A 23,375-nucleotide genomic window follows, 5' to 3' on the forward strand; every position below is an offset into this window, starting at 1 on the left:
AAAAATTTAAAAAAAAAAAAAAAAAATGTTCATGTAGTTGCATTTACATATTAGGATTGAGTCTAGTTTGTTTCATATAGGACTGTTGCATATGCATCTTAGGAGACAATGATTAAAACTACCTTGTTTAAAATCAAACCTTAGGATTGAAGCTATAGCCCTTAGTCACAGTTCATTGTTGATAGATCAATCTTTGGAAAAAAAATGAAAAATCTTTGCTTAGAACCTTGTGTCTTTTGAATGCTTCCTCCACTTGTTTGAAAATTGGAACATATCTATATTATTGGATTTAATTTGAACTTTAATTGTCTTGCTTATGGAATTTGAACACTTGCTCATGCTAACTCTAAACTCGGGTTAGCACTCCATTTTTACCAATCTTTTCGTTTAACCCGATTTGTTTTCCCTACCCATGAACCCAAACCTTTTTGTGAATTGTTGAGTGAGGCCTTTTTCATTGTGCTATAGGTTGTAAAACCTTGAGAGTATTGAGAATGACAAAGAACTGCCTCTTGATTTAGCTAAGTTAGAATTTGAACTAGCTAATAGATTCGGTATTGAAAAATAGGTGGTTAGAATGTTTATTTGGGGTTGGGATGTGGAATAAAAAAAAAGTCCCTAAGATTAGAATCAATTAGCTCTAACTCTCTAAGTTAAAAAAAAAGAGAAAAGATCTTGATATTGTCTCCTAGAAAGAAAGAAAAAAAATATATATATATATATATATATATATACATATTAGGAGTTTAGCAAAGAAAGAAAAGAAGAAAAAAAACAAAAAAAAAAAGAGCTAGAAGTTTAAAGTCTAAAACTCTAAACCTTAGGGAGTAAAAAAAAAAGAGTTAAAATCAAAGATGTGGGTAGTGTAATTCTAGGGGGTTTGATATAAAAAAAAATGAATGAGAAAAAGGTAGATCATCAATAGTTCTCAGTCTTAGATAGTTTTCACAACTGTCTAGCATTCTTTCTTTTGAGAGAAAACCACCCAAAGAATTTGTTTGAAACCACCTTACCAAAAAGCCTTGCCCTTGAAACTGATTGAGCTTGATTCACCTTCCATTTCCAAGAATTCGCCAAACACTTAATTGAATGTGAAAGAGATGTTCTTTATCTTTAGTTGGAGGTTGAACTAGATCGATGCATGGTAATAAGCATAGAAAAATATTTGTAAGTATGTTGATTGATCTTAGCACCATTAAACTATCTTTAAGGATTATAGTTTGAATCCTTCGCTTACCATATTAAGGTGATGAGTCCCTGCTTTCAAACCGCACCCTCCTACGTCCTTGCTAGAGGACTAGCAAGATTTAAGTTTAGGGGTCTGATAACTCTCTAATTTACATATTTTTAGAATCCTTTTTGTCCATATTTTGCATTGTTCATACCTCTAACTTAGCATTTTCAGGTCATTAACTGTAGGAATTCACTTTTAGGCTATTTAGGGTGTTGCATTTTTGCATTTGCATGTTTTGGATGAAAACAGGTGCTAAAGAGCCTAAAATGGGGAAAAACAAGGACAAACCCGAGCATGTACCCAAAGGAGCCATCGAGCTGGAAGAACAAGTCCGATCCCCAACACGATCCAGGAGGATCCAAGAGCAAGAAGAAAACCCGAAGATCTACCCGAGGAGTAACCCGACTTCACCCTCGTGTACCCCATCGAGTAGACCATCGGGCAGGTCTGGGAAACTAGGTCAAAGGGGTTTCCTTATATAAACCCCTCCTCTCCTTCCTCGCAAACGAGCACGCCGCAGACCCTCAAACCAGAGAGCGAGGGCTTCTGTGAGAGAACTAAGTGACTCAAACACTTTTCTTTTTGTTTTTACATTTTAATTCATAACTTTTTATCATTTCTTTAGATTTCTATCATGTATTCTTTCTACTCTACTCTACCGTTTACTATAATGCAATTTTCATTCTTATTTGTTGTTTTGTTTCTTGTTATTATGTCCGAGTAGTGTAGTAAAGTTTCTAGGGATGGGATAGATGATTTTGTGTTCTTGATCGGTTAGGATGCGTTAGTTTGATTGTATGTGATTGATAAATTTTCTTCTAGGTTGGTGTTCTTAATGATGTCAACAGAACCGAGAGGTTGAGATTAGATCTAAGGTGTTTTACCACCGAGAGGTGTAGATGAGATGCTTGAATCAACCAATGCTAGAGGTTTACTCACTTAGCCTAAGAGATTAGATGAGTAAGAGGTTTAATGACAATAATGAATCGGATTTTAATGCATGCTTGGTCATGTTTCTCCAACGAGAGTTGGGTAGGGAAGTGATTCAAGGTTGATTGTTTCTAGTGCGAGAGTGTGGTAACAAGATTTAGAGATTCATTGTCTAGGAAATATTTGTTTGAGGCATGTAAGGCATTTGTATTGGTCAAGAATGCTTAGGATTCGATTACCCCATCCTTAGAAGCTTTCGTATTTTAATTCCTTGCATTTTCCTTCATCAATCGATCACTTACCCGATCAAGTACACGATAACCTGCATCGAGTAATACCTCGAGTTGTTCATATCTCATTTGCATACTCGATCACCCCACCCGATCATGTACTCGAATGCTTGCATCGAGTGCTTAGGTCGTTTGATTTCTTGTTTATATTATTTTCTTTTATTATTTTAGGATTGTTAGAACAAAACCCTATTTGCTTGGCTTGACTTGTACTGTTATGATCATATCCTTCCTGCTAGTGAAAAATAACCATTTGGATTGATAACCCTTTGTACTACAACTGCATAGGGAATTGATACCCTGGGTGAAAACCTATCTATCAATGATCTAGGGTCTCGTTTGTGTGTTGATGGTTATGTTATTGGAACCTTGGATAGAACTATGCTAGGTTGTTAATTAATGTTATAAGTTTCCGCTGTGCATGTTGTTGGTTGTTGCTAGTTTAATGATGAATTGTGGTTTGGTTGGTTAAATTAAATAGTATGGGATGTTTAATTATATATTGTTATTAAAAAAAAATGCGTCGGGGTGTTTCAGTTTGGTATCAGAGCCCTTACGGTTCTAGGGCGGGTTAATGGATGGTTTAGAGTGGTTTAAGGGAATTTAATTGGTGGAAATATTTTTCCTGTTTCTTGGTGCATGATGTTGTGTATGGAAATTGATTATGAGTAGTTAGTCAATTTGTTTATGGTATAGAGTCCTAGTATTATCCTCTTTGAGCATTCAATGAGATTCCACGGTAAGATGTGTGCTTTGTGTGTGGTTTTGAATTGTGTGCTTAGCCTTCTGTTCTGGATAGTTCAGATGGTTAGAGGTGATGCTGTTGCTGGTCGTGGACGCGGACATGGTCGTGGTCGTGGTAGGTTATATATCATGGTTTTTACGGTTTTTAACCATGATATAACTGTGCTTTTTGAGTCTTTTGATTTGTTTCTAGGTTGTTTTTGAGTCTTTACAGGTTATCTAGGATTTTGGCACGGATGGAGCAATATGGAACAATTTGGATCATTTTGGAGCATTTTACCGAAGGAAATCAAGTTGGAGTCGGATCAGAGTCCTATCATCGATCGAAACCACTTAAAAGGGCATCGATCGACACTCCTATTTACCCGACGAGTGAACAAGAATTGGAAGTTTTACAAATTTTCCCAAAGTCTTCTACAATTGCAACATAAGCCTCTGGACGTGTTTTAGGATGTATATATATTATTGTTGGGTTTTAGAAACCCTTAAGTTGTTTTCTAGCAATTATTATTTTCCTACAACCTTGAGAGCTTTGGAGAGAGAGAGAATCTGAACTGCTTTGTAGAGAGGAATTTCTTGAACTCCTTTACTCTTTTAATATCTATTGCATGTTATTCAGAAATATGATTTGTTCTTCATTAAACATGTCTGAGTAATTTGCTTGTTAGGTTTAGGGTTTTTGACAGGGTTTTTATGATTTCTTAGATCTGAGATTTTTAGGGTTCTTAATCTTTTATGATCTTCATCCTTGGTTGTTCTTCACGATAATTCTTGATTGATCACCTAGAATTGTTATCTTAGGGAAATAAATTGATATGAGAATATAATCGTTTTCCTGATTAAACCATTGATGAGCAGAATTGTTTCTTACAAAGAGATTTGAATTAATAATTCTGTGAACTTATCTAAACCTGTTCTTAAAGCTGATTTTTAACTTAGAATTTTACAAAGAGATTTGGACTTTCTGGTTTTAAATTTAGATATTATTTGCAGTGAGAACTGATTTAATTTACCAAAAGTTTAGAGTTCTAGATCTGATTTTTATTGTTTGAACCTTAATTATTTTATTGATTTAATATTTCATAATTTCTTGAGAAATTCCCTAGGCTTAACTCTTTTGATTTTCTGAATTCACAACACTTTAATTTAAATATTTGCATTGCTTTTTCATTAATTAAATTAACTTGTTTAGCGTAATAACAAAACTCTATAATCCATTGTGTTTGATCTTGAGTCTATGTGGATTCGACCCCTAAGTACTGCAGTGATCTCTTGTTTGAGAGAGTAGCTCTAGGGATTAATTTGAGCTTATCAAATTTTGGCGCCGTTGCCGGGGACGCTCTGATCTACCATTAGATTTGAGTTTTTAATTTCGTCTAAACTTTTCTTTTTATTTTCTACTTACACGTTTTTGTTTTTCTTTTCTTTGGTGTTTCAGGTGCATGCCTCCTAGACCTCACACAAGGAGCAACAAGTCTGGTCCTACTGTGAATCTTTCAAACCAAGAGTTGGGAAAACTTGAGCGTGAGAACAGAAAAGCAGCCAAATCTCTAAAGATGGTTAATCCGATCATTCTGATGCGTGATGAGGCTGGTGTTTTGAGGGATCAAGAGGGCCACTTGCGCAATGAGCTAGGCCAAAAGATTGATGCTGAAGGCAATGTGATTGCCTAACCTGTTGTCAACGAGCAGGCTGTCGTGAACCAGCAAGCTGGTGTCGTTGATGATCCGAATCTTGGTGTCGATCGACACCAACCAGGTGGTATCGATCGACACCCCCTTCCTGCAGACGGACGTGGAGCTGCCAACCACGTCCAAAACCCGATTCGAAGACAGGAGCAGAACTGAGACCTGATCCGGACCATTGCTGACTACAACCGAGCTGATATGATGTATGAGAACCGGTCCGCTATTGTTCCTCCTTCATTCCAGAGGAATGATTTTGAGTTGAAACCTGCGTACTTTCAACTAGTTGGGCAGAGACCTTTCTCTGCTTTGCCCAATGAGAAGCCCTTGGACCACATTGAGCATTTTGAGGATCTGGTGACTAGCATCAAGGCTAATGGGGTGACTGAGGACTACATCTTCTGCAAACTCTTCCCTTACTCACTTGCGGGAGAGGCATCTCAGTGGTTGAAATAGCTGCCAGCTGGATCATTGACAAACTGGTGTGATGTCAAGGTGGCCTTCCTCAACTACTTCTATGATGATGCAATGTCAGATGAGTTGAGAATCAAGCTGTCTTCTTTCAAGCAAAGACCAGATGAAGCTTTCAAAGCAGCTTGGGTGAGATTCAAGGCTTACCAAAGGGACTGTCCACACCATGGTTTCTCAAAGGTTCAATTGCTAAGTATCTTCTTCAGAGGGTGTGACTGGGAGTATCAGTTGGCTTTAGATGCTGCAAGTCATGGGAATTTCAAGACAAGACTGCCAGAAGATGCTGAATGTTTGATTGAGAACTTAGCTGCTAGCAATAGTACTAAGAGAGCAGATGCTAAAAGGAAAAGATTACATGGAGGATATGATTCAAACCAGTTAGCTTCTGTTAATGCTAAGCTGAATTCAGTGCATAATCTCCTTGTGGGTAAGAAATCTGTTCATTTTGCTGCTGAGGTTGAGACATATGAGCCAGAACCTGATCAAGGAAATCATGAGGAAGAGGAGGTGAACTATGTCTATGGGAACCAAGGACAGCGGTTTGGAAATCAGCAAGGTAGCAGACCTTACAGTGGAAACAGCCAGCGCAGTAACTTTCAGGGCAATTCTTCTGGTTTCACACCCAAACCTGAATATCAAAAGCAGCAACAAAACAGTGGATTAACAAGGACTTATGACAACAATTCATATCAATCTCCACCTCCTAAGTCAGCTGAGACTAGTAAGATGGAAGCTATGCTTGAGCAGCTTTTGCAAGGTCAAGAGCAAATGACAGTGACTTTCAATGGGAAGCTGGATAATGTCTACACTGATCTTAATGGGAAGTTTGAAGCTTTGAACATTCATGTCAAGAAGCTGGAAAGTCAGGTTGCGCAGACTGCTGGGTCTGTAAAAAGGCAAGAAGGTTATCTCCCTTCAAGAACTTAATCAAATCCTAAACTTTCTTGCAATGCAGTCACATTGAGAAGTGGCAAACAAATTCATTCTATACCCCAGAAGAATCAAAGTGATGATCTACAGGAGTTGATTGATATAGAAGACGAAGAGGATGTTTCTGCTGAGCCAGTATCGACCGACACACATGGGCATCGGTCGTCACCCAAACCATCCGAAGTTTCGGACAAAATTCCAGAACAAGGCATCGATCGACACCAACAAGGTGGCATCGATCGACACCCTTCACGGACCGAACCTGAACTCGTGAAATCTCCTACTCCAGTTGCAGAAAAAGTTTACACACCTAAGGTTCCATTCCCCAAGAATCCAAGGAAGTCTAAACAAAAGCTAGATGATGCTAAGTGCAAAGCCATGATGGATAAGCTTATTCTTGAGTTGCCTTTGGTTGATGCTGTTAAGACTTCTCCAATGCTTAGGAGATATGTCAAGAGGATGGTAACCAAGGATTTTAATGCTGAGCAAGGAGTTACGATGATATCAGCCCAAGTTAGTGCCATCATTCAGAACAAGATCCCAGAAAAACTTCCTGATCCAGGGAGCTTTGTTATTGATTGCACTATCTTCACTCACAGATTTGCTAGATCTTTGTGTGATCTTGGTTCTAGTGTCAACCTCATGCCAAGATCAGTAGCACTCAGCCTGGGAATGACAGNTATATTCCATGAGCTGCATCCTGAGGATCCATTAGAGAGAGCATTGGTTGCTTCTGCTGAAGAAGCTGAGCATCTAGATTACATTGCTGCTGGGTATGTCAAACTGCTTGATGCTAATGAACAAGTGAAGAGGCTGGTTGCACAAGAGGAATTGGTTAGTACTTCTTCACAAACTGCAAAGGTTTCTGATTGGAGTCTTGAAAAAGCTCCAAAGCTTGATCTCAAGCCACTTCCTGCAGGTTTAAGGTATGCATTTCTAGGTGAGAACTCTTCTTATCCTGTTATTGTTAGTGCTTCCTTGAACAATGCAGAGCTCACTTTACTGCTAAGCAAGCTTCGCAAGTTTCGCAAGGCTCTTGGCTATTCTCTTGATGATATTGCAGGAATCTCTCCAGACTTGTGTATGCATAGGATTCATCTTGAGGAAGGAGCTAAGACATCTATTGAGCATCAGAGGAGGCTTAATCCGAATTTGCAAGATGTTATCAAGAAGGAGATCATGAAGCTGCTGAATGCTGGGATCATCTATCTGATATCTGACAGCAATTGGGTTAGTCCGGTACATGTTGTTCCTAAGAAGGGTGAAGTCACAGTGGTGAAGAATGACAAGAATGAGCTGATCCCTACAAGGACAATTACTGGTCATAGGATGTGCATAGACTACAGGAAGCTGAATGCTGCAACAAGGAAAGATCACTTCCCACTTCCTTTCATTGACCAGATGCTGGAGAGGTTAGCTAATCATCCATACTACTGCTTTTTGGATGGTTACTCAGTCTTCTTCCAGATTCCCATTCATCCTGATGACCAAGAGAAGACCACCTTCACTTGTCCCAATGGTACCTTCGCTTACCGCAGAATGCCCTTTGGTCTCTGTAATGCTCCTGCAACATTTCAGAGATGCATGATGTCTATCTTCACTGATATGATTGAAGATTATATGGAGGTGTTCATGGATGATTTTTCAGTTTATGGATCTTCATTCAAGAGCTGTTTGGACAACCTCTGTAAGGTGCTAGCAAGATGTGAAGAGAAGCATTTGGTGCTTAACTGGGAAAAATGTCATTTTATGGTTAGAGATGGCATAGTGCTTGGCCACAGGGTTTCAGAAGCTGGAATAGAGGTTGACCGCGCTAAGATAGAGGTGATGACAGGTCTTCAACTACCAGAGAATGTGAAGGCAGTGAGAAGCTTTCTTGGACATGCAGGGTTCTATAGGCGTTTTATCAACGATTTCAGCAAGATAGCAAGACCACTTTCTGCTTTGTTGTGCAAAGATGTCAAGTTTGAATTCACTGAAGAATGTCGCATAGCCTTTGAGAGGATTAAGCAGGAGCTTGTGAGTGTGCCTATTGTTCAGCCACCAGATTGGGATCTTTCATTTGAAGTAATGTGTGATGCTAGTGACTTTGCAGTGGGAGCAGTGTTGGGACAAAGAAAAGATAAGAAGCTTCATGCAATCTACTATGCAAGCAGGACACTTGATGAGGCACAAAGAAATTATGCAACAACAGAGAAGGAGTTGTTGGCTGTGTTGTTTGCTTTTGAGAAGTTTAGGTCTTATCTGGTAGGTTCAAAAGTCATTGTTCATACTGATCATCCTGCATTAAGGTACTTGATGCAGAAGAAGGATGCTAAGCCTAGACTTTTGAGATGGATTCTTCTTCTACAAGAGTTTGACATTGAAGTGAGGGATAAGAAAGGGATAGAGAATGGTGTTGCTGATCACTTGTCAAGGATTAGGATTGATGATGATGTCCCAATTTGTGATTGTCTACCTGAAGAGCATGTTTATTTTGTTGATACTGGGTTTTGAACTGAAGAATCGAAGGTTTTGTCTTCGGATGCATATGGTGTCGATCGACACCCTTTGCTTCCCGAAACATATTGGTCAAATGATGGAGATTTAGCTGCTGTGGCTAGCTCCAATCAACCTTGGTATGCTGATATTGCCAATTATCTTGCTGCAAAGGTAGAACCAGACAAATTTACAGGCTATCATAAGAAGAGGTTCTTGAGAGAGCTAAGGAGATATTATTGGGATGAGCCTTATTTGTATAAGCATTGCACTGATGGTGTTTACAGAAGATGTCTAGCTGAGACTGAAGTTCCTGATGTTCTATTTCACTGCCATGGGTCAGATTATGCTGGACACTTTGCTATTTTCAAGACAGTGTCTAAGGTTCTACAAGCTGGATTTTGGTGGCCAACAATGTTCAAGGATGCTAATGAGTTTGTCTCTAGATGTGATGCTTGTCAGAGGAAAGGTCAGATTAGTAAGAGGCATGAGATGCCACAAAACTTTCTCCTTAAGGTTAAAGTTTTTGATTGCTGGGGCATTGACTTTATGGGACCATTCCCTCCTCTTACAAGAATCAATACATCTTAGTGGCTGTTGATTATGTTTCCAAGTGGGTTGAAACAATTGCAATTCCAACGAATGATTCTGCTGTGGTTCTTAAGCTGTTTAAGACCATTATCTTCCCGCGGTTTGGAGTTCCTAGAATTGTCATCAGTGATGGAGGTAAGCACTTTATCAATAAAGTGTTTGAGAAGCTGCTGAAAAAGTATGGTGTTCAACATAGAGTGGCTAGTCCATATCATCCTCAGACCAGTGGACAAGTTGAAGTCTCCAACAGGCAGATTAAGGAGATTCTAGAGAAAACAGTCGGTGTTACAAGGAAAGATTGGGCTATGAAGCTTGATGATGCACTTTGGGCTTACAGAACTGCATATAAGACACCACTTGGCACTACACCTTTTCATCTGCTTTATGGGAAAGCATGTCATCTACAAGTGGAGTTAGAGCACAAGGCAGCTTGGGCAGTTCAGTTGATGAATTTTGATGCCAAGACAGCTTCAGAGAGAAGGTTAGTGCAGTTGAATGAGTTGGATGAGCTGAGATTTCATGCATTTGAGAATTTCAAGCTGTACAAGGAGAGAACCAACGCTTATCATGATAAGAAGATCATCTCCAGACAATTTGAGCCAAATGACCAGGTGCTCCTTTACAACTCTCGCTTGAAGCTGTTTCATGGAAAGCTGCGTTCCCGCTGGTCTGGTCCTTTTACTGTTCAAGAGGTTAGACCATACGGAGCTATTGTGCTGTTGAACTCCAAAGGAGATAAATTTACTGTTAATGGCCAAAGGGTGAAACATTATTGGGCGAAAGCTGAGATACCAGACGGACACATTGTGCGTTTGGATGATGCACCCTCTGCCTAATCCGCTGCCAAGTCAAGCTAATGACTTAAAATAAGCGCTGAGTGGGAGGCAACCCACTGGTAGGAATTAATTATTTTGAATTTTTGCTTTTTAGGATCACTAACTTATTAATTTTTGGTTTTGAGTTTTTATTGTTTCAGAAAAAAAAAATGATGGGAAAAGTTTCGATTATCATTGATCAGAGCTAGCATCGACCGACACCATTTAAAAGGGCATCGGTCGACACAATTATGGACCAGAGACAATCAAACGGGCCATCGGGTTTGCTTTTGCTGGGTTTGAAACACTATTGGGCTTGTGATCGAAAATGGGCCGGGTTCGATAGAAGTAGCATCAATCGATGCCACTTAAATGAGCATCGGTCGATACCACTTAAACCCGTGGAACAGATGATTAAAATCGCGAGTCTTCTTCTTCTTCCTCCATTCGACACAATACGAGCTAACCCTAGAATCCTCATAACTCTCTCGATACAGCTCCGTTTTGAGTGATTCCAAGCCCTAATCCACTCGATTTTCTCTCCTCTACCTGGTTCCAGTGTCAATTTCGTGTTTTGGTGTGATGGTATCCAACAAGAAGGCTCGAACCGAAGACAGCAAAGCTTCCTCTTCAACTCGCCCACCTCGCCAATCCGTCCGCCGTCCGCCTCCGCCAGCTCCGGCGAGTGTTCCTCAGCCTCCACGACGTCCGACGACAACCCCCACCACCTTACCTGACCTCTCTCTTCCATCTCCCATTCACTCAAGGTTCCCATGGCCAAAAGAAGAAGGTCAACCAATTCCAACTGAGAGAGAATGGCCCAAGAACAAGCTTCCTGAGCTTAGCAAGCCTGAATTCATCAATAGGCCAGTGGGTGTTTGAGGATATTATGAGACAATGCTCTACAATGCATGGTTGGGAGTTGAGATTGAGCCTATAAGGTTTGTTGATCCTGTTATTCTTCATAGGTTGGGAATTCATGATGAGGTCTTGGCTTTGCTTGATAAGATGAGTTTAGGAACCATCTGTACTAGGCAGTATGATTTGTATCTGGACATAGTGCGACAATTCATGGCATCTGTTAGGATCACTTATCAGAATGAGCAGGCACCAATGGCAAGAGACGGTGAATTGCATTTCTTCATTAACGGAATGCCTTATAGTATCACATTTGCTCATATTTGTGATGTATTTCGTTGGACTCGTTATTATCAGAAAGTTGCTTTGCCCAAGCATTATGAGGATCTCTCTCCTTTGTGGTCTTACATAGGACTTGGTGTGTATAATTCCAAGAAGATGTTTCAATCAGAGGTCCGCCATCCTGTACTCAGATATTTCCTTAGAGCTGTTGCTACCACTTTTCAGTGTAAGATGGAGCCTAACAAGATGAGAGTAGCAGAGCTATACTTTTTGAGTTGTGGTGTTGGCAGTATGATTCCTTCTATGTCTATTGGTGAGCGTCGTGATCCTATGAACCTCAACTTTGGAGCTGTTTTTGCACACTACTTGGTTGATCTGCAGACCAAGCCATTTCTGGGTACTGGAGCTAAGAAAGAGGCTGTGGGGAGCCTTATTACTGCTATTCTTCAGTTCAAGAGAATTCCTACTGATGGTTATAGTGTTGTCACTAAGAGACAGCTTATGGATGAGCAGTATTTGAGGAGTGCACATTGGCTTAAACCGGGTTTGTTGTGGAGGTTTATTGATGATACAGGAGAGCACTTTGTTCGCCTTCCACGACCTGATCTTACCACCATTGGCAATGATCCAGAGCAGTTACGTTTTCACCCATCTGCAGATGACTATGTTGCTTTTGCTCCTTCCCGTCGTCATCGCACTCCATGGACTGCTTCTACTGCTGCAGCTGCTCTTAACCCTGCTGGGGGTTTTGAGTTTGGTTCTTCTTCTGAGACCGCGACATTTGAGTTTCCAGAGCCACCGCAGGATCCCGCCACTATGGACCAGGGAGCTCATCAGACTTATGTGGTTTCTGCTTTGCGTGCCATCTGGAATGGCATGGCTCGACTTTCTCAGTGTGGCTGCATTTGTCCTACCAGGCGTACTAGGCGCAGGTCACCTTCGCTATCTTCACCATCTGCTGATCCTGTCTCCGATGATGAGGATGATGATGATGTTTCTGCTACATTTTAGCTTCTGATCATGGTTTTTCTTTATCTTTTTCCCTTTTTAGGATTGAGTCATTTTTATTCTTGCTTTGAGTCAGTTTGTGTTTGAAATTTGTTTGAACTTATGAACTATCTATCTATCATGTTGCTTTTAACATGTGTTTGTGTTTGAGTGCTTCTTAACAGAATTAACATCAAAGGATTGATCCAACAACACACACAACTAACTGCAACTAACACGGAAATTCGGCCAAAAATTCACCATTCGCCGAGGGTGTTGATCGATGCTGCCTTGAATGGCATCGGTCGATGCCAATGGGTAACCCGAGAATCTGTTCAATTTTTCATTCAATTTTTCAACACATTTTTGTTTCTTAACTTTTCCCTTGCTTGATAACACTGGGGACAGTGTTGTTTAAGTCTGGGGGAGGTTAGTACTAACTACTAACTTGGTTTTTGTGTCTTGTGTCAAAACCGTATTTTTGTTTTTATTGAGTCAAATTTTTCAAAAATTTCTGTTGAATTATGATCTCTAACTGATGGTTCTTGTTCTTTGGCTAACACTCTAATGATTCTTGACTATGCTTGACCTCAGAACTGAAGTGTGGAAAAGACTATGAGCTGTATCAACAATCCTGAAAGCCCTTATTCAAAGGATATCTAGTTCAACCAACGCTGTCTCAACCTTTATCAGGATTTTAACCGGACTTAATCACTTACTTTGGGGTTGGAAATCAGTGGACTAGACTTCTTCTTCGGGCCATACAAGATAGTGCAATTTTTCAAAGTATGTCTCCCCTCTCTCTTCCATTCAGTGCTTAAAAAATATATATATATATAAAAGATGAGATGATTTTGATCAGTTTAGAGAGGTAGGTAAATTACCAGTGACCTCATTATTCTACTCTTGAGTCAAATGATCACACAAAGCTTGGAAGCGAGGGGTAGGTAAATTACCGATGACCCCGCTATTCGCTTACACCTTTGATTAGAAAAAAAAATAAGAAAAGAAAAAAATTGGAAGTGAGAAAAGGGAGAGGAAAGGAGATGTAAGAAGAATGTCTTGGCCTGAAAATAGTCCATATGCCACTGATGAATACACCCAAGGTAAGAACTCACTTGTACTTGCTTTAATTTATGTAATGAGATAGCAATGGTGAGACTAGAGATTCCAGAGGATTGTGGGATTTAAGTAAGGAATGTTGATGCTTTTCAATTGACAAAGTATATGAAGTAAGTTCTTGAGAGTCAAGGCGATGAAGAGTGCGAAGATCAGTTACCAACAGTTGAGTGAATTCTATGTTTTCAAACCTCTTTCACAGGTCTAAGTTTCTGTTTTGCTTGAGGGCAAGCAAAGGCTAAGTCTGGGGGAGTTGATATATCATGGTTTTTACGGTTTTTAACCATGATATAAGTGTGCTTTTTGAGTCTTTTGATTTGTTTCTAGGTTTTTTTTGAGTCTTTACAGGTTATCTAGGATTTTTGCACAGATGGAGCAATATGGAACAATTTGGATCATTTTGGAGCATTTTACCGAANAGCAATGGTGAGACTAGAGATTCCAGAGGATTGTGGGATTTAAGTAAGGAATGTTGATGCTTTTCAATTGACAAAGTATATGAAGTAAGTTCTTGAGAGTCAAGGCGATGAAGAGTGCGAAGATCAGTTACCAACAGTTGAGTGAATTCTATGTTTTCAAACCTCTTTCACAGGTCTAAGTTTCTGTTTTGCTTGAGGGCAAGCAAAGGCTAAGTCTGGGGGAGTTGATATATCATGGTTTTTACGGTTTTTAACCATGATATAAGTGTGCTTTTTGAGTCTTTTGATTTGTTTCTAGGTTTTTTTTGAGTCTTTACAGGTTATCTAGGATTTTTGCACAGATGGAGCAATATGGAACAATTTGGATCATTTTGGAGCATTTTACCGAAGGAAATCAAGTTGGAGTCGGATCAGAGTCCTAGCATCGATCAACACCACTTAAAAGGGCATCGATCGACACTCCTGTTTACCCGACGAGAGAACAGGAATTGGAAGTTTTACAAATTTGCCCAAAGTCTTCTACAATTGCAACATAAGCCCCTGGACGTGTTTTAGGATGTATATATATTATTTTTGGGTTTTAGAAACCCTTAAGTTGTTTTCTAGGAATTATTATTTTCCTGCAACCTTGAGAGCTTTGGAGAGAGAGAGAATCTGAACTGCTTTGTAGAGAAGAATTTCTTGAACTCCTTTACTCTTTTAATATCTATTACATGTTATTCAGGAATATGATTTGTTCTTCATTAAACATGTCTGAGTAATTTACTTGTTAGGTTTAGGGTTTTTCACAGGGTTTTTATGATTTATTAGATCTGAGATTTTTAGGGTTCTTAATCTTTTATGATCTTCATCCTTGGTTGTTCTTCACAATAATTCTTGATTGATCACCTAGAATTGTTATCTTAGGAAAATAAATTGATATGAGAATATAATTATTTTCCTGATTAAACCATTGATGAGCAGAATTGTATCTTACAAAGAGATTGGAATTAATAATTCTGTGAACTTATCTAAACATGTTCTTAAAGCTTGTTTTTAACTTAGAATTTTACAAAGAGATTTGGATTTTCTGGTTTTAAATTTAGATATTATTTGCAGTGAGAACTGATTTAGTTTACCAAAAGTTTAGAGTTCTAGATCTGATTTTTATTTTTTGAACCTTAATTATTTTATTGATTTAATATTTCATAATTTCCTGAGAAATTCCCTAGGCTTAACTCTTTTGATTTTTTGAATTCACAACACTTTAATTTAAATATTTGCATTGCTTTTTCATTAATTAAATTAACTTGTTTAGCGTAATAACAAAACTCTATAATCCATTGTGTTTGATCTTGAGTCTCTGTGGATTCGACCCCTAAGTACTGCAGTGATCTCTTGTTTGAGAGAGTAGCTCTAGGGATTAATTTGAGCTTATCAGTAGGGGCAGAGGCTCAGCAGTTAGTGATATCGTGGACTAGAGTGTGATAGTTGAGGGCGTTGGCGAGTCGCATGGCTTCTAGGAAGAATCCACGAGTGTGGCCTGTGGTGGTGCTTATAGGACCGTAGGCGCCGAAGGGGTCGGTGTTGTTGGTGTTGGTGCCCGAGTGGCCGGAGATGCTAGGGTTCCGAGTGTAGGAGTCCCAGCAGGAGGATTCCCTGGAGGAGGAGTTGATCTTACGGATTTGTTAGCGTGAGTGCTAGAGCGGTTGCCGGCAGTGGCACTGGCTCAGGTAGTACCGCCAGTGGCGGTGGAGGTGCAGCAGCCAGTGGCTGCGGATGTGGGAGCTCATTCTCGTTTTGTCAGTATACTGAGGGAGATGGGTAACATTGGTACAGAGCGGTTTTCAGGTGGTACTGACCCTACCATTGCTGATGCGTGGAGGGAGTTTTGGGTGGACATAAGGGTCCACAACCTGATCGGTTATGCTCAGTTGTGGTGGAGATCAGTGGCAAATAGGAGGGTGCAGAGGGAGATGTCTTGGGCTGACTTCGTGGAGGAGTTCAACCGCAAGTATTTTCCTAGAGAGGCATTATACCGGTTGGAGGTGCAGCTCCTACAGTTATCCCAGGGGATACGGTCGGTGCGGGAGCTGGAGTTCAATCGGCTTCTGATGTATGGTGGTCGGGCGATGGAGTCCATTGCAGAGGGAGGTTCATGAGGGCGCTTCGTGAGGACTGGAGGGTCCATTGCAGAGGGAGGAGTTACGCCACGAGGGTGGAGCTAGTGGAGACCGCAGCTGAGATCGAGGAAGACCTGAGGGAGCAGGTCGTGGTGGTTAGTCCAACAGTTCAGACAGAGGAGACGCTGGAGAAGATCTTACTGTCAAAGGCAGCAAGCCGGCGCAGGGACAGAAGAGGAAGCCAGAAGACATGTCAGGTATGCGGCAAGGTGGGCGAGGGTGTTTCAGTTGTGGAGGCAGGGATCACAGGTTGGTAGACTGTCTCAAGAAAGGTGACCCGTAGCTATATCGTCGACTGTGTTATCATTGTGGGGAGGAGGGGCATATCAGGCCTTTCTATCCTAAGTGGAGGCAGATGATGGTGGTTGTGGCGCAGGCCAACCCGAAGTTTAGTTTAGCTTTTGGTTCTCTTTCTTTCGTTTATGGATTTTTGTTTTGAGTTGTAAGCGTTATTGCATTTGAGGTTTTAATAAAAATGAAGTTTTTTGGATTTGTAATTTGTGGATCTTGTGAAAAAGGAAATCGCTCGGGAGTTCTATAAATGGAAAGTTTCCATAAATAGAAAGTTTTAAAAATATAAAGTTTTATAAATAGTTAGAACATGTCTATTTTTGGAAAGGGTGTGTGTGAACACCAAAGTGTTTTAGATGTTTGAAGTGAGGCCTGGGGGTGGCCATGGCAGTGGTGATATTCTGGGAGAGAATATGGTGTTGGTAGGACATTGAGATGTTCTACGCGGAGGGGTGGTCTCTGTTGGAGAAATGCTTATAGACGTTATGACCGTTTGCTATAAGGGCGGGGGGTCATGAACAACTCATGAGGAGATGGGAGTTCTCCTGAGGGGACGGGGGTTCCCTAGATATCGATAGCTCAAGGAACTACGGTGCTCAGGGTGGCAGAGGAGATGGGGGTTCTCCTAGTACCGAGATCTCGAGGGTGGCGACCTGAGGGTGAGACGGTACTGCTCGAAGACGGGGGGTCTGAAAGTGAGATCGGTATGGCTTAAAGGTTGTGACCTAAGAGCGGATGAGTTGGAGGCAAAAGTGTCAAGGATGTGGCAATAAGCATTGTGATCGATTGTAGATTTAAGAGATTGATGGGGGTTCAATCTCAGATTTTCTGTTGTGATCGGATGCGGATCTTGGGGTTGATGGGGGTTCAATCTCGGGGTTTCTGTGTGTTGACCAGGAGGGTAAGGTTATGCTGGCCAGGGGGGCAGAATTTTGATGGTTTGGAGAGTCTGGTTTGGGTCTACCGGTGGGGTCTGAGTTGTGTTGACCACTAGGGTTAAGATGATTTTGACCAGGGGTGTCCCGGTTGCGGCAGACCGGATGGTTGGATGGTGTGAACCGTTGCGACGGTGGTTGAATGAGTTTTGCGGACGAGTACGGTGTTCAGTCCGGTTGACGGATGTGCGGCCGTGGTGACGGTTGCACGGAGGTCTTTGGCGGATGGACGGTGTTGCGGGATTCAAGGATGAATCATTGTTGGTTGGGGAGAATTGTAACATCCGTGAACCAAATTAAGAATTTTTAGGATGGGTGTCAATCGACACCATGGGTAGTGTCGATCGACACCAGCTATTTCTGGTTCGACCAGATCGTTTTAAATCGTTGAATTGGTGTGGTTTGGTTTAAGGGAAATTCCAAACCGAGATATATATGTGAGAAGTCACCTAAAGGATTTTGGGAAGTTGTTTTGTCGCTGTGGTGGTGGTTCTTGGCTTGGATTGAGAGATCTGTCGCTGTGGAGTGAAGATCTTGTGCTAGGAACAAAGGATTGTGGTGGTTCTTGGCTTGGATTGTTAGAGAGAAGAGAGAGTGTTCTTGAGAAATTGTGGTGGTTCTTGGCTTGGATTGAGAGATCTATTGCTGTGGAGTGAAGATCTTGTGCTAGGAACAAAGGAGAAGCCTTCTAAGGGTTGGATTTGTTGTTGTTGGGTCAGAACTTTCTGCAAAGGAGGTGAGTGCATGACCATGTTGATCTAAGCCTGAGATCTCTTGTGTTTTGCTTGTTTTGTGCTGTTATGGTGTTTTTCTTGTTTGTGTTGGATGCTATAGGTTTCCTTTAGTCTCATGTGGCCTTTGGGCGAGTTTTGGGACGGATTGGAGGTGGTTAGAATTGGAGATTCGATGATCAACTTCAAGCAGAACGTGTCTGCGGTCCGTGTCGGTCGACACCAACTTGTCTAACGCTTATTTTTCTGGTTTGTTGTGTTGTTTGTGTTGCTTAACATTTGAATCTCAGTTGTTTGATTGTATAGCCCAGTAGATGGGAGGATTGTCTCACTAAGTATTTGTGATAATACTTACGCATCTCAATTGTTGTTTGTGGTGTGCAGGTATGTGACGTGGAATCATGGCGATGAGGAGGAGGATGATTTAGGGTCTCATTTATGTGTTGATGGTTATGTTATTGGAAATTTGGCTAGAATTATGCTATGTTGTTGGATAGATGGGTTAATAAAGTTATTGTATCGATGTTGTGTATTTGAGTTGATTAATGTTATAAGTTTCTGTTGTGCATGTTGTTGGTTGTTGCTAGTTTAATGATGAATTGTGGTTTGGTTGGTTTAATTAAGTAGTATGGGATGCTTAATTATATATTGTTATTAAAAAAACAGGTCGGGTTGTTTCAAGTGATGACAGATTTGTTTATATAAGACAGATTTTTTTGCACAACATATTTATTTTTGCATGACAAATTTTTTGTGACAGAATTATTTTGGACAACAGATTTTGCTAAGAGAAATGCCCTAAAATGCCACTCAAATAGTTTTTTTTCCTCAAATACCACACATTCCTTATTTTTCCATCAATACCATTCATTAATAAACATAATGACTTTTTTACCCTTGCATTTTATAAACACAAATTGTGTTAAAATTTTATAAACTCCAATTATTTCTTCGACGAGATACTGAAACAACCCGACCCTTTTTTTTTTCTTTTTAATAATTAAATACAAGATATAATTAAGTATCCCATACTACTTAATTAAACAAACCAACCCACACACGGTAACCAACCAATAATAAACCAACATCCAATTACATGCACAGCGGAAACATATCAATAATACAAAACCAATACAATAACACTTCTATCCATTCTATCCAGCAACCTAACATATCTCTATCCAAGGTTCCATCCTAAACAATATAACAAAGACCAACAACACACAAACGAGACCCTAGTTCATCCTCCTCCTCATCGCCATGATTCCACGTCACATACCTGCACACCACAAACAACAATTGAGATGCGTAAGTATTATCATAAATACTTAGTGAGGCCGTCCTCCCATCTACTGGGTTATACACACAAGCATATGAGACCCTCAAGTTTAAGCAAAACAAACAACACACAACAATACATCAAACCAGGAAATCAAGTCTCGACTGAGACCAGTGTCGACCGATGCCTCACGGTGTCGATCGATGCTACAAACAATGGTGTCGACCGATGCTAAACAGTGTCGACCGATGCCACTCCAAATGGTGTCGACCGATGCTTCCTAGTGTCGATCGATGCCTCCTCTGCAGACACGATCTGCGCGAAACCGAACATCGAACTCTCCTTCCCAATCATCTCGAATCCGTCTCAAACTCACCCAATTACCTCAGAAATCACTGGGAATCACAAAAGCAACGAACCCAAGCAACAAAACAACACAAACAACAAAGAAAACACACAAACAAGAGAGATCTCATGCTTAGATCAACCATGGTCAAGCACTCACCTCAAGAACAGGAAGATTGGATTGAGAAACGTGGAAAACAACACCTCCAGAAGCTCCCCCTTCGTTTCCAGCAACAACTAACCCTCCTATAGCCTCAGATCTCTCAAAAAACTCCAAGAACAAGCCCAGAAAGTCACAAAAACGTTTCTCTCTCTTTTCTCTCTTTCTTTCACTAAGCGGCGACCAAATAACTCCCCAAAAACCCTTAAACTCGTCCTTAGACGCTTATAACACGATTTAGGGATTTAATTGAACCAAACCGAACCAATTCGGCAATTAATCAAACCGGCCGAACCCAGAAATTAGTGGTGTCGATCGATGCCACTAGGGTGTCGATCGACACTCCTTTCAAAATCACAAAATCCGGTTCGCGGATGTTACAATTCTCCCCCACCAATATGGATTCGTCCTCGAATCCCGCAAAACCGTCCAACTGTCAAAGACCTCCGTGCCACCGTCAACACGGCCCGCACGTCCCCGACCGGACTAAATACCGTCAGCCAAGGTTTCCCGTGCACTGTCGCAACAGCCCGCACACCTCCGACTGAACCACGAGGTCTCCCTCTAGTCAATATACTCACATCAAAGACACTATTTGCTCACAACTCAGTGCTTCCCCCGTCCGTGGTCGCAACCAACGAATCATGCCGGCTCGCTATCAGGCCAACCGCCTTAAGCTACGGCATCCAGGAAGTCACTCACACACACACTCCCCCCGCTCTCAGGTCGCAACCTTCGAGTCATACCGGCTCACTGCCAGGCCACAGCCTACAGCTACGGTATCCAGGGAGTCTCACACGCCCACTCCCCCCGCTCTCGGGTTGCAACCCTCGAGACATACCGGCTCACTGCCGAGCCACGGCTCACAGCTACGGTATCCAGGGAGTCTCACACGCCCACTCCCCCCGCTCTCGGGTCGCAACCCTCGAGACATACCGGCTCACTGCCGAGCCACGGCTCACAGCTACGGTATCCAGGGAGTCTCACACGCCCACTCCCCCCGCTCTCGGGTCGCAACCCTCGAGACATACCGGCTCACTGCCGAGCCACGGCTCACAGCTACGGTATCCAGGGAGTCTCAAAATCCCGCTCTAAGGTCGTCACCCTAAAGCGCGCTCACGGATCGTCATCCGAAGCAAACATACCACTCCCACTCTCTGGCCACAAAGTCCATTGAGCTATCGGTATCACATGAGTTGGGCTCACACTATCCTGAGCAAATAAGTCCGATGTCAACGAGTATCTCCCGACTAGATCTACCTCAACACTTTCCATTTCTGGAAACTTCTATTTTTAGAAACTTTCCATTTATAGCAACCTTCTATTTATGGAAACTTCCCATTTATAGACTCCCGTGCTATTTCCTTTCCACATGACTCACGAGTCAAAAATCCAAACGAACTCCATTTGCAATACATCCATTTACACAAGTCACCGCCAACGGTATTTCCCGATACCGGCGTGATCCACCACTTTCCAACAACTTTTCAATAGCCAAATGCACCTCCCGCACAAGAAGCTAAAAACACTACACAACTAACAATACACAAAAACACTTACCGTGGAATCTCATTGAAGGCTCGAAGAGGATGATACTAGTACTCCATACCACAAACAAATTGACTAACTACTCATAATCAACTCCATCACACAACATCATGCATCAAGCAAAAAGGAAAATAATTCACCCAATTAAATTCCTAACCGCTCTAACCATCCTAGAACCGTAAAGGCTCTGATACCAAAATGAAACAACCCGACCCTTTTTTTTTTTTTTTAATAATTAAATACAAGATATAATTAAGTATCCCATACTACTTAATTAAACAAACCAACCCACACACGGTAACCAACCAATAATAAACCAACATCCAATTACATGCACAGCGGAAACATATCAATAATACAAAACCAATACAATAACACTTCTATCCATTCTATCCAGCAACCTAACATATCTCTATCCAAGGTTCCATCCTAAACAATATAACAAAGACCAACAACACACAAACGAGACCCTAGTTCATCCTCCTCCTCATCGCCATGATTCCACGTCACATACCTGCACACCACAAACAACAATTGAGATGCGTAAGTATTATCATAAATACTTAGTGAGGCCGTCCTCCCATCTACTGGGTTATACACACAAGCATATGAGACCCTCAAGTTTAAGCAAAACAAACAACACACAACAATACATCAAACCAGGAAAACAAGTCTCGACTGAGACCAGTGTCGACCGATGCCTCACGGTGTCGATCGATGCTACAAACAATGGTGTCGACCGATGCTGAACAGTGTCGACCGATGCCACTCCAAATGGTGTCGACCGATGCTTCCTAGTGTCGATCGATGCCTCCTCTGCAGACACGATCTGCGCGAAACCGAACATCGAACTCTCCTTCCCAATCATCTCGAATCCGTCTCAAACTCACCCAATTACCTCAGAAAAACACTGGGAATCACGAAAGCAACGAACCCAAGCAACAAAACAACACAAACAACAAAGAAAACACACAAACAAGAGAGATCTCATGCTTAGATCAACCATGGTCAAGCACTCACCTCAAGAACAGGAAGATTGGATTGAGAAACGTGGAAAACAACACCTCCAGAAGCTCCCCCTTCGTTTCCAGCAACAGCTAACCCTCCTACAGCCTCAGATCTCTCCAAAAACCCCAAGAACAAACCCAGAAAGTCACAAAAACGTTTTCTCTCTTTTCTCTCTTTCTCTTTCTCTCAAAAGCGGCGACTACCAACAAAATAACACGACCTAGGGTCGTTTTCCCCTTTTACACACGATTTAGGGATTTTAATTGAACCAAACTGAACCAATCGACAATTACATCAAACCCGACCAAACCGGAAAAACATGGTGTCGATCGATGCCACCAAGGGTGTCGATCGACACCCACACCAAATTTACAAAAATTGGTTCGCGGATGTTACAATTCTCCCCCACCAATAAGGATTCGTCCTCGAATCCCGCAAAACCGTCCAACTGTCAAAGACCTCCGTGCCACCGTCAACACGGCCCTCACGTCCCCGCCCGAACTAAATACCGTCAGCCCAGGTTTCCCGTGCACTGTCGCAACAGCCCGCACACCTCCGACTGAACCACGAGGTCTCCCTCTAGTCAATATACTCACATCAAAGACACTATTTGCTCACAACTCAGTGCTTCCCCCGTCCGTGGTCGCAACCAACGAATCATGCCGGCTCGCTATCAGGCCAACCGCCTTAAGCTACGGCATCCAGGAAGTCACTCACACACACACTCCCCCCGCTCTAAGGTCGCAACCTTCGAGTCATACCGGCTCACTGCCAGGCCACAGCCTACAGCTACGGTATCCAGGGAATCTCACCTAAATATCGTCAGCCAAGGTTTCCCGTGCACTGTCGCAACAGCCCGCACACCTCCGACTGAACCACGAGGTCTCCCTCTAGTCAATATACTCACATCAAAGACACTATTTGCTCACAACTCAGTGCTTCCCCCGTCCGTGGTCGCAACCAACGAATCATGCCGGCTCGCTATCAGGCCAACCGCCTTAAGCTACGGCATCCAGGAAGTCACTCACACACACACTCCCCCCGCTCTCAGGTCGCAACCTTCGAGTCATACCGGCTCACTGC

The 23,375-nt window shown here is 41.8% G+C and overlaps 1 protein-coding gene across 1 annotated transcript in view; it reads left to right on the plus strand.

The window, feature by feature from the left end:
- LOC104715349 overlaps positions 1 to 10,189 on the plus strand; it is an 11,701-nt gene extending 1,512 nt beyond the window's left edge. Inside the window, exons 2-7 of the mRNA XM_019229970.1 lie at positions 5,811 to 6,075; positions 6,310 to 7,210; positions 7,276 to 7,306; positions 7,401 to 8,773; positions 8,888 to 9,071; positions 9,575 to 10,189. Of these exons, the coding sequence (XP_019085515.1) occupies positions 5,811 to 6,075; positions 6,310 to 7,210; positions 7,276 to 7,306; positions 7,401 to 8,773; positions 8,888 to 9,071; positions 9,575 to 10,189 (3,369 nt within the window). The remainder of the gene's footprint in view (positions 1 to 5,810; positions 6,076 to 6,309; positions 7,211 to 7,275; positions 7,307 to 7,400; positions 8,774 to 8,887; positions 9,072 to 9,574) is intronic.

This window comes from Camelina sativa, chromosome 9 (genome assembly GCF_000633955.1).
Source record: "Camelina sativa cultivar DH55 chromosome 9, Cs, whole genome shotgun sequence".
Taxonomy (NCBI): Eukaryota; Viridiplantae; Streptophyta; class Magnoliopsida; order Brassicales; family Brassicaceae; genus Camelina; species Camelina sativa.